At 48.9% G+C, this 11,988-nt stretch overlaps 1 protein-coding gene across 1 annotated transcript; it reads left to right on the forward strand.

Annotated features, from left to right (window-relative positions):
- Positions 1 to 259: 259 nt before the first annotated feature.
- Positions 260 to 5,643, forward strand: LOC8041599 (WD repeat-containing protein 3). Its single transcript, XM_002414808.5, has 2 exons — positions 260 to 3,174; positions 4,794 to 5,643. Exons 1-2 carry the CDS (start codon positions 691 to 693, stop codon positions 5,118 to 5,120), a joined length of 2,811 nt encoding a protein of 936 aa, XP_002414853.3. The 5' UTR covers positions 260 to 690; the 3' UTR covers positions 5,121 to 5,643.
- The last annotated feature ends 6,345 nt before the right edge of the window (positions 5,644 to 11,988 follow it).

The raw sequence follows: 11,988 nt of genomic DNA on the forward strand, positions 1-11,988 counted from the left end.
ATGCAGCACAGGAAACGCCGGAAAAGGGAGAGCTGGGGAGAGCGTATAGGTCTAGAGAGGGCTTTGTGCGTTGGGTTGGTGACACCGTGTTTATATTTTTCCCTTCGATTTCCAGCTAATGACGTCATGATTGTATAACGCAACCGTTTGTCGCGACCCTGGCGGCAGTGATTAACCAATACAGCTGTAAGCAGCAGACACCTGTTCTGCTGTAGCAGACTCAGCAGACTGCAGTCGGCTAGTCAACAGAAGCTCAAATAATTACGAGTTGTGACGCCGCGACGACAGCGACACCTGCCCTCGCTGGCCTCGTATTTGTCGTATTTAGCCTCGTTTGCGTTCTTTGCAACGCTTGTGCACCCAACCGCCAGGATCGCAACAACGCGTAGCAGTACTTAGCAATTTTGTGAAGCATTCTTATGTGCACTTTAATCTGAATTGTATTTATTGATAATATGTGAATAAAGGGGTTAGCGTTTACAATCATGACTTATCATGAATATCATGAAGTGCTGCCGTGCTGCCATCTGTCAGGTTCTAGCGTGGAGCATGCTGGAGCACATGGACCTGTCGGTAAACTTGGCTCTTTCGAAGTGCTGCTGCTGGTCCTTCTTCTCAACTTCCCGCCCCAGAATGTTAGGCTAGGAGCAAGTAACATTCCTCATCACCCGTGACTTTCTCCAACCGAGAATGGGACTGACGCACCAGTACCTGCGGTACCGCAGCGGACCGGTCTTCGGAGTCCTGGCGAGCGCCGACGCTCAGATCACCTACCTCAACTACCAGAACGTAGCTTCAAGATACTACGCCGTCACTGCGTGCGAAAACGTGCTGCTCTGGGACACGAGAACGAAGCAGTCCGTCAACACGTTCCGCGGCGAAAAGCACTCGGCGACGTGCCTGACGAGCAGCCCAGATCACCGCCAGCTCGCCGTTGGCTATGCTGACGGCGCGGTCAGAGTCTTCGACATCAACCAGGCCGAAGCCATCATCACCTTCCAGGGCCACAAGGCCGCCGTGACGAGCCTCGATTTTGACAAGGGCCGCCTGGCGTCTGGAGGCAAGGACTCTGTCATCATCCTGTGGGATGTGGTCAGCGAAGCCGGTGTGTTCAGGCTGAAGGGCCACAAGGGAGTGGTGACCAGGTGCCGCTTCATGAGGGACAGGGACATTCTGGTGTCCAGTTCCAAGGACACGTTCGTCAAGTTTTGGGACCTGGCGACACAGCACTGCTTCAAGACGCTCGTGGGGCACCGCAGCGAGGTCTGGGACTTTGTGCTCGTCAAGGGGGACTCGTGGTTAGTGACCGGCAGCGCGGACAGCGAGCTCAGAGTCTGGCAGATCGCGGACAAGGATGCCGCGGGAGCCGCAGTGGACGCGGAGGCTAAGAAGAGCAAGGTCGGGCCGGAAGAGACTGACGGAAAGGACAGTGACGACGAAGACGAGGATGAAAGCTGTCCCCTGACTTGCACTAAGTTTGGAAGCATCATGAGGGAGGGTAGGGGAAGGATCTGCTCACTGGTGGCGGACCCGACCGAGAAGGCCATACTCTGCCACGGGACGGACTCCCTCGTCGAGGTCTTCAAGTTGAACACCGAAGACGAGGTGAAGAAGAAGCTGCAGAAGCGGGAGCGCAAGGAGCGGAAGAAACGTCTCCAGACGGTAACTGAGGACGAGCCCCAAGAGGAGGTACGGGCCGTGGCAACTATTGGAGATACCATCGAACGGTTGCAGTCGTTCAAGTGCAGCGGTAAGCCCTGCGCCATCGACATTCGCTCTGCGAACAACGGGCTGGCAAAGGTAGCTGTCGCCTTGAAGAACAACCAGGTCGAGTTCCACGTCCTCAATGTGACGGACAAAACGAGCGTGCCAGCGCTTGCGGATTGTGTTCAGCATGCGGGACACAGGACCGACATTAGGACGTTGTGTTTTAGCTCGGACAACACGGCTATCCTCACGGCAAGCGGAGAATCCGTCAAAGTGTGGAGCCGCACCAGTCAGCAGTGTCTCCGGAGCATGGAGTGTGAGTACGCATTGTGTTCCAGTTTCCTGCCGGGCGACCGCCACTGCGTCGTCGGCACCAAGACGGGAAAGCTGCAGCTCTTTGACATTGGGGCCAAAGCCCTTTTGAGCGACATCGAGGCTCACGAAGGACCCACCTGGTCCCTTGACACTTACCCAGACAAGAAAGGACTCGTCTCAGGAAGTGGCGACAAGACCGTCAAGTTCTGGGACCTTGACCTTGTTGAGAAAGAAGGCGCAAAGGCCTTGACGCTCGTCCACACGAGGACCTTGCAGATGGCCGAGGACGTGCTCTGCGTCAGGCTCACGCCCAATGGCAAGCTTCTCGCGGTGTCACTCATGGACAGCACCGTGAAGGTGTTCTTCGTGGACACGCTCAAGTTCTTCCTGTCCATGTACGGCCACAAGTTCCCTGTCCTGTGCATGGACGTCTCGTACGACAGCACGCTGCTGGCAACGGGGTCGGCGGACCGCAGCGTGAAGATCTGGGGACTCGACTTCGGAGACTGTCACCGGTCGATCCTGGCCCATGAGGACAGCATCATGTGCCTGCAGTTCCTGCCCAAAACACACATGTTCTTCACGGGAAGTAAGGACGCCCGCATCAAGCAGTGGGATGCGGACAACTTCCAGAAGGTAGTCACTCTTGAGGGGCACCAGGGGGAGGTCTGGGCCTTGGGAATCAGCCCCAACGGCAAGTTCTTGGCGACAGCGTCACACGACCGGTCCCTGAGGCTGTGGCTAAAGACGGATGAACCTCTTGTGCTCGAGGAAGAACGAGAGAACGAGCGAGAAGCTGAATTTGAGGCGAGCTCCAACTTGGAAGAGACGGTCATACCGAGGGAAGGCGGCAAAGACGAGGTCGGTTTGGCAGCAAAGAAGACAGTGGAGACGGTAAAAATTGCAGAGAGGCTTCTGGAAGCCATTGATGTCTACAAGGAGGAGAAGGCCAAGTTGGAAGAATATACAGCACTGTTGAAAACAAATTCAAAAGATCCACCTCAAAGGCCTGCCCCACACCCGCTGATGACAGTCTACCAGACCACGTGTCCCGAGCGGTACATGCTTGAGACCTTGCGAAGGATCAGGTACAGCGAGCTGGAAGAAACTCTGCTGGTGCTGCCCTTTGGCTATGTCATTGAACTGCTGAAGGTACGTCATTTTGCAGTTTAATGTGATTTCAGTTGAAAGCCTCTTGTATGCTGTTACAACAGAAAGTTATAGGTCTTATGCAAGGCCTTGCACTCAGTTTTAAGGCTTACATACAGCACAATCAGATTTACTAGGTTTATTTTTCTTTTCTTTTTTTTTTAGCGTTCACTTGACCATGTATTCCCCAGCAAATTGGAGTGCACATGTTTCACTTAAATATTTCACAACCATCAAGTTTCTTAAGTTATCCGATCCAGTTTTCGCGAAAATAATCTGCCTTATGGTAGTACCTACTTAAAAAAAAATACTTGCACAAGGGTTATCTTCTACCACACTGCTGCAGACAGTCTACAAAAAAGCAGGAAAAGACCCTGAAGGGTTTCAATATTCGGGCAGTGGTGCCACTCCATCTGGTCGACTTATATTTCTAGATCCTTTGCAGATGAAGCACCCATATATCTAGAGAAGTTTGAGATGAATGCAGAAGCAAAGGCAACCATTTGGGGGCAAGCTGATAGCTATCAACGGTCGGAAACCCGCAACCGAAATTGTTGACTGCACGCACACCACCATAAGTGGCAAACAGGAGCGTTTAGCGACATTATGTCGACGGCGTCGGTGAAGGGACAACACAGGCACCGGGAGACACAGCCGGTTAAAAAAGTGCACGCGACTCCTTCCGAAGCTATTGAGCATGTGATTTATCACACACACCGTTGCCCGAAGAAGTCTGCCGGCCATCCGCATCTTTATAACGGGATGAACATTTCGGGCACTTTGAGATGGGCGGTACGTTGATATTCAGTTGGAATGTTTTTCACTTTACATGCGCTCACTGGCACTAGTAGGAGCCAAGCATATTCGCACGCAACGCCACTGACCCAGAAACTACTCTTGGGGTGTAACTTTAAGATGAAGCGAGCGTTGTTGTTCAGTCTCTCCTTCGCAAAACTCGACGACATAGCACGGGGGTCGCGGTGTTGACGTAGTTCTTGGGGACGGCCCTTGCGTGATGGTAGTTGAATGCAGCTCGTAGGTTCGACACGAGCATTGCACGAGCGCTTGATTCGGGCTCGTGATAATCAGTGGCTCATGTCGAATTGCTGCAACGACAGAAGCGACTGAACCCTAAAAATGTCTGGAACTTGTCACGTGCCTCGTGCTTCGTCAACCCCAGTGCTCAACTATGATAAACATTGGCAGCCCAGATCACGTGGCCGCCCGTTCTGGCTGCAAATTGCACAAACAAGCGCCTCTTTTTTTTTTTCTTTTTTTTTGCAACTAGAGTGTCATGTAGCAGAAAATTATACAAACTTTATGATGTCACATTGGCCTCGCCGGCACGTTTTGCCGGAAGCACAGTGCTTCCAGAGTAAACATACTATGCAGCTCAGTGGCTATAGTATCCAACTGCATTAAAAGCAACGTGTGGTCGTAGATTATGAACGTCGAGAATGAATGCTAAGCGGTAGTTACTGAAAGTACAAAAAACATTGCCTCGCCTTTTTTTATAATACCACTGTAGTGTCACTCTACCTCTAAGCAAAGAGCAGACAAACTTGCTGGCTGCGGAGGCAAGCTTGCGGCCCTTGCACGACACTTCCATTGTGACGCTCCAGGCCCTCTCGGAGCTGCTGAGCCGCAACTGGGAGGTGGAGCTGTGCTGCCGCTGCCTCTTCTTCCTGCTGAGGGTGCACAGCGGCCAGATCGGGGCCACCTCAGCCCTAGTTCCGGTGGTGGACCGTCTGCGTCTGGCCACACTGGATCGGCTCGGCTCGGCCAGAGACGCGGTGGGCTTCAACCTGGCCGGTCTGCGTTTCCTCCAGAGGGAGCTGGACTCGAGGGAGGAGGTGGCCCTCTTTACGGACGCCACACGGGCCTTCAAGGAGCGGAGGAAGAAGAAGGCCAGGAAGGAGAAGGCCATGCTCTCGCTGATAGCGTCCTGAGCATTTGCGAGAAGTCCAGGGCTGGTTTGTCGCCGAGTGCAGGTATCTCCCCCAGCAGTTACAATAGGCGCAAATGGGATGTTCAGGCCACGCATCAGGTTCCATAGGAGGGAAGTACATGGCGTTCCAGCCATATCCGCTCGGCAGACGTAAACCTTGTCTGTCGTTTCCTTCACTTAACATGGCTTGCCTCAGGTACGGAATGTTGCTCCTGACGTACACGAATGCAATCAATTTCACTTACATTTCAAGCCTGTTCACTCCATTGCTGTGCTCTAATTTGAACCTGAATAATCAAGTGAGGACAGACCTAAGGCAGCCATTTGCCTGGAATGCTAGGTACCTTCAGTTTCTTGTCCCCACGGAGCCGGTCACGTGAGCTCGAAATTCCTCATGCGGCTATTTTACCTGCCGGGAGAGATAGCCGACATCGTCGGTAGACAGACCGGTCAACCATCATCTCTTTCGTGCATCGAAGGTCGTCTCAAGGTCGACTCTGATAAAGCTTCGGTTGTTTTCTCGTTTTGCTGTCCCCTCATTCTCGCTCCCAAGCTATCATCAGCACCTCTGTCATCTGTACAATATGTCGTTGCATCATTAGATGTGGCACCACAGGCCATCACGGTACGGGCTACTTGCCTCTTGGTCATGCCGTGCCTCTCCTGAACCGAAATAAATATGAATAATATTGATACTGATACTATCCTGAGTATCAGTCATAACATTGATACTCTTGGGGGCGACTGGTGGAGTTTTTTTAGTGCGTCGGAGCACGTGGAGCAAAAGCTAGCACTCCAGAACCTTAAGACGGTTCTGGAATATGGAGGTGTTCGTATTAAAAACACGAATGCACACCATTTCACGAAAGGACGTCTGGCAACTGCCATTCTAGATGTCTGGTGCATGCGTGCCAAAGTGGCAAGCTCAAAACCACCATACTCCATTCACCGATGATCTGAGGGTGCGGTGAAAGTTTTATGTCTCTCTCACCATGTGATCACGCTCCCGCCCATATTCACACGCAGAGGACGGAGTCTGGTGATGAAGGGCCGGTGAGTGTGTAGCTTTCACAGCACTGTCGGGTTAAAGATGAATAAAATATGAGCTTTTTTTTTCTGTGAATAGTAGAATGCAGTAAGAGGCACGGGCTCTTAACTTCGAAAGCTGCTTCCAGCACATGAATCGGTCTTTTATGCCTTCATGCCTGCACCCATAGCATTCTCCAACTTCAAAGTGCAAGCCAATTCAGCAGTGAAATTGGGAAACTCACTGGTGTTCTTAAATTGTTTATCAATCAAAATTGAAGTTGACGACGAAATGTGTAGGGATGAGACTGCTACATCCTGCGGCATTTTTCTCGAATATGAGGAATTGCTGCCAACATTGCCATCAAACCTTCCTTTCACTTCAATGGTACTGAAAATATACCGACTCAAGCCTCACTACCTGGCCAAGTTGTTTCGATGGGCTTGTGCGAATTTTCAGAGTTTTGGATTATCGCCCTCAGACAACGTATACTATTCGGTTTGATCTTGTATCAAAGACTGGAAGTATACTCAAAAGGTTTGAAATACTTCTCTTGTCCGTGGTCTTTTCTGGCGGGTTAATTTGTAGCTTCGTTTTGTGCGCTTCTCGCCACGCATTGATGCAGTGCAGTGAGGCGACGACAGTAGAGCATGGAGTTATTATATTGTACGCTAGAGGTTCAATTGGCGCTAGTGTCTATGCGACTTTCGTGATGCAAATTGAAGCGGACAGCAACCAGTCTACTTTCGAGGTGCTCCTGTGCATTCCTATGGGAAAACTCGTGTGCACTTTCTCTCTTCGCTGGAAAATAACATGGAACGCTTTTGTATTTGGGTTGTACCAAATGTATGTACCTTTTTTAACATTGTAAAGGTGCAATTGCTTAAGGTAGCACATTTTCCTTCATCAGTGACAATGTTTAACTTCTCTATATATTTCAGGCCCAAACTTGTGTTCAACAGCAGGTGTGTAAAAACAAGCAACGATTCTAAACAAAATAACAATCGAAAGGAATACAAGTGTGTTCCAAGGTTCGACATCATTCCGGTGACGCTTGTATATTGCTAATATGCCAGTCTTGTCGCTATATGAAATTGACCCAGTCTTGCATCTTTACGAGGCTAAAAACATTCAGAACGTAAAGAATAAACTATGTGGGCTACAAAAGGTGTCTCTTTTTATCATTTTCTCTGCCGGGCAGCCTTTATCGGGCACTTGTTATCAAATATTTCGAGCATGTGGGTGATGTTTTGAATATAAAACAAGCATCTTCGCACAGAGCAAAAAGAATAAAGCAGCACTTATTGAAAATCGGACTGCATTTTGATTGTACATTCACAGGGAGTTACTGATCCAGTGCTGCTGCGTAGTTCTTGCCATCTCTCTTTGTTTTCCAGATGCCCTTCGTTTGTTTGGCACGTATATCCCTCATGCTGAAAAGCGCCGATGTCGTGCTCGCGCTAACAGTGTCCGGTAGTGCACATAAATACATGTACGAAGCTGTTTTAGCACAGTTTTTAATCCAATGAGTTTAAAAGAAAAATGCCCTACTGACCAATTATTTTGTCTGCCTGACTGAGAAATGTTCCAAGCTACGTAGTACGTACAAATTATTCAAAACATTCGCTCTTATAATCAAGCGCAGGGAGAAAATATGCTCTCTTTTTCCCATAGAAATGAATCACCTGAAGTCAATTTTCGACTGGTTGCCATCTGCTTCAATTTGCGATAAGCACCAGTTGAACCTCTAGCGTACTTTATAATAACACTATGCTGTGAAGTGGGCGTATCCGAGTGGACATTGCGAGTTTTCACGTCTTGCTCTGCTGCAGCGTACCCACATGCTAAGGGAAAAGTACTCCTCCAGAGCAGGATGTTACGTACAATTTCCAAATAAAACTGCAGCTATATGTGATACACTGTGATATCCTCACAATATCTTTGTCCAATTTCGAGATTTAGCACGAATATTTGGAGTTGCAAGAAGATTTATATGGACTGGTCCGTAGGTATGTTTTTACAGCGGAGCTGTTAAGGGCTAGTATCCCCAGGATCGTGTCCCCCGTAAAGAAATGTTGACACAAAACTATGGGCAGCTACCGCTATCTATGAACGACGGCAGCAACCAGACAATCTGTTTGCCGGCCTTGCTCATAGATGGCGACAACCTTTCCAGCCTTTTCACTCTGGTTTTCACCAGAGTGGAAAGGCTGAATTTCTCTAGGCGTCGTCCTAGATGTCGTCCTCGAGGTCGTCCTAGAAGTCGTCCTTGAGGTTGTCCTCGAGGTCGTCGTAGGCGTCGTCCTTGAGGTCGTCTAGTGTCGTCCCTGAGTTCGTCCTCTAGGTGTCATCCTCTAGGTGTCATCCTCAAGGTAGTCTTAGAAGTCGTCCTTAAGGTCGTCCTAGACATCATCCTTGAGGTCGTCCTAGACATCATCCTTGAGGTCGTCCAAGCAGTCTTCCTTGAAATCGTCTGACCATAATGCAGTTTCGCTGGTCTTCCTTCTTCACCAGAGTGGAAAGGCTGAATTTCTCTAGGCGTCGTCCTAAATGTCGTCCTCGAGGTCGTCCTAGAAGTCGTCCTTGAGGTTGTCCTCGAGGTCGTCCTTGAGGTCGTCTAGATGTCGTTCCCGAGTTCGTCCTCTAGGTGTCATCCTCGAGGTAGTCTTAGAAGTCGTCCTTAAAGGAGCTGTGCAACGATTTTAACGTTGAAAGAATTGGCATTTTCTGCTTTTGGTATTGTTCACTGTGTCACAAATGGCAGAAAACACACCTTTCATCGAAATGTTGCGATTCCGCCGCGTAATAGCGAGGCAAAACTTAGAATATTTCCGACCTGCAGCCACGAGCGGCGGCCATGAAAAACAAGCGGCGTGACGTCACTTGGGTAGTTGTAAAAAAGATAGCAAGTTGTGCGAATACCTGCTCGATAAAAGGTAACTTGTCTATAAATCTTGTCGTTCCAACATATATATAAATGCGTCAAAACCCTGGTATCATCGAGAAAACTTTTATTATACAGAGTTTTAGTGGCGCCATCTATTCTAGGTCCACAAAACCGCGAATAGATGCCAGAAGCCGGAGGGGGAGGGGGACAGCGCCGGACGGGCAAGGACGGGTATGGCTGGACCCGGATGAGACTTTCCTCCTTTCACCGTATATTTCGCGGGGCGCCCGCCAGCACGTGGTCGCGCGGTCGCGAGCGGATGAGTTCTTGCTGCTCGCTGATGGCTCTACAGAGAGAACTTTTCCGGAACTCCGCGCCTACTCAAGTGACGTCACTGCGCACATGACCCGGAAGACGATGTACGAGTTGAGAGGCGGCAAAAGTCTGGATCTTTTTCATTTTTTAAAATAAAAACTAGGGTATCCAGGCAAAATCTGTTTTCTGTAGTTCACTTCAGAAGTGTCAGGCATCAACTTCCACAATTATTTAAGCAAAGCCCTGAAATTGTTGCACAGCTCCTTTAAGGTCGTCCTAGACATCATCCTCGAGGTCGTCCTAGACGTCGTCCTTGAGGTCGTCCAAGCAGTCTTCCTTGAGGTCGTCTGACCATAATACAGTTTCGCTGGTCTTCCTTCTTCACCAGAGTGGAAGGGCTGAAAGTTTTTTTTATCCAACTCTTTTGTTTAGTTATCACATCTCTATAGGTCGGAGCAGAGCCGTTTATACTGAGAGAGTTTGGCCGATGGGCGGAGCTTGTTGGCCGCTAGAACCAGCGGATTTCGCGATAACACAATATGGCGTTACTTCTTTGTCTTGTTCATTCCTGTGAAATCGCGTAGAGTTCCTATGAGGCAGATCCACAATATGGCGGACGGAAGTAGTCATCCCCCGGTTGTCAGACTACGCTGCTGTGGTTGTCAGACTGCCAAAATCTCCTTAAGAAGGCCAAACTCTCTCAGTATAAACGGCTCTGGGTCGGAGTAAATTAAAACGGTTAGCGGGAGCACTGGATGAAAGTTGGGCAAGAACCTTAATGAGTTTGGCAATTGTTTTGTAAGAGGCGTATTAATTGTTCATATGGCGATTTTGTTAAAAATGTAACTTAAGCTCAGAACCAAATGACAAAAGCTTTGTTCCTTTTTATCTGAATTAAGAATTGCAGTTTAATTACAACCTCTAGAAGTGGAACAAAACATCAAGTTAGGTGCACAAAATTATTGTATATTATTATTTCATTGGGATTCCATACCTAAAATAACCATTCGCAGCAGTTTGTGCTGTCCTTCATTAATCCTCACCTTGAGACCGTGTCGTCGCCTTGAGACCGTGTCCACACGCAACTAAACTACTAGTCCTGTGTTTCAGAGAATCACTCCTGCTGTGCAATTGATGCTAACAACAGGTCGGACATAAGAGAGGATTCAAAGTTGACATTGCCTTTTAGTTGACAGGCCAACACATAAATCTTAACATAACATGCACAGTGGTATGAATGAAAATGAAGTGTGCACTTATCCTCCAAAAGTTTTGTTTTGCTTGAAAATGGTGTTTTGGCTACTCCAAAACAACTCTGACCAACCACATCACTGAATGTGCAATACACAAATAATGCCTACCATCCGCAAGCATGCCATAATATCCCAAGAGATATCTCACCTCTATTTTTGGCACGATTTGCTTTTTTTTTCTTCAGAATTGCCGATTGATGGCCTATTTCTAGTAGTTGCAGGGCCCTGGCCAATGGTGACCTCAGCAGAAATGGTGTTACTTAGCCACGGCGGGAGATAAGCGAACATTGCCGACTGGGAACGACGGTCGACTTTGGTTCATCGCCCCTGCTTGAGTCTACATGTTTTGCAAGTCAAAGAATCTAAAATTTGAATTTTTTCAGCTTTTCTCAACCAAGCAGAGAAAGTTAGCCCCTTTTTTTTTTTCTTTTTCACCAGGTTGGCTTTCAATTTTGGGCGGGCTATCACTCGGGGCATTATGACAGTCTCCAAATCTTATCTGCAGCAGGTTTAGCAGAGAGAAAAGCAGACCAACACATCAAACCTCCGCTATTTCGCAGCGCAAAAGACTTCTTGCTAAGGAGCGACGCAGAATTCGTAATTTCATAGTAGTCAACGCCCCGAGCAACGACAGGTCCCAACGATCGCAGCTTGCCAAGCTCGACCTTGCAAGTGCAACAACAATTTTCAATCGTCGATTTTCGTGAGGCAGGACGGACATTTCGTGCATGTTCGACGTACTGCCCAGCCGTGACCGTTCCGTGTTCCTCTAGCAGTTCTGGCCCGTGAAGAGTCGCACCCCAAGGAAGGGTTCGACTCTTCACGACTGGAAACTTGAGGAACCTACAAGAATGGGAAATAAGCCAGGACAGTAATCTTCCCCAAAGGACGCCACATTGTCATCTACAGTAACCGAAAGGATGGGAACAGCAGGGAAGAGCTTCCGTTGTTTCGCCTTTGGCGTAACCTTGCTTCCTGCCTCGAATAATGCTTCGGCGTCTCGTAAGCCTCGGACACGCTTGCGCAGGCAGGGCACGGCGAAAGAAGGCATCAAGGTGTGTGCCGTGCCCTGCCAGTCTTGTCGTGTCAATGACTACAAGCTCGATCGTGCTAACAAATACCAGACACAGGCTCGATTTTATATACAACTTTAACATTGTGCAACGCTCCCAGCCTGTCGCTCGTTCGTGACATTCGCTCACGGCGATCCTCCTGTAGAAGACGACTCGTAAAACACATTCTGCATTAAAAGTTGTCTCGATGGCAAATTTCATGTGGCGAAAAAGGTTGTCTGTTGTATTTCTGTTCCCCACAGGCACAGCACCATGAGTTCGTGGTTGGTATCCATATGTGCAACGGAGGTCTGAGGAGTAATTCCAGGACGTCG

Source organism: Ixodes scapularis, unplaced genomic scaffold (genome assembly GCF_016920785.2).
Source record: "Ixodes scapularis isolate PalLabHiFi unplaced genomic scaffold, ASM1692078v2 PGA_scaffold10__122_contigs__length_95168666, whole genome shotgun sequence".
NCBI lineage: Eukaryota > Metazoa > Arthropoda > Arachnida > Ixodida > Ixodidae > Ixodes > Ixodes scapularis.

What these genes read in the sequence shown, in the direction of transcription:
- LOC8041599 (XM_002414808.5), top strand. Translation starts at nt 691, where the DNA reads ATGGGACTGACGCACCAGTACCTGCGGTACCGCAGCGGACCGGTCTTC. An exon ending in ATGTCATTGAACTGCTGAAG is followed by an intron (nt 3,175 to 4,793) that starts GTACGTCATTTT and finishes GTGACGCTCCAG; the next exon opens with GCCCTCTCGGAGCTGCTGAG.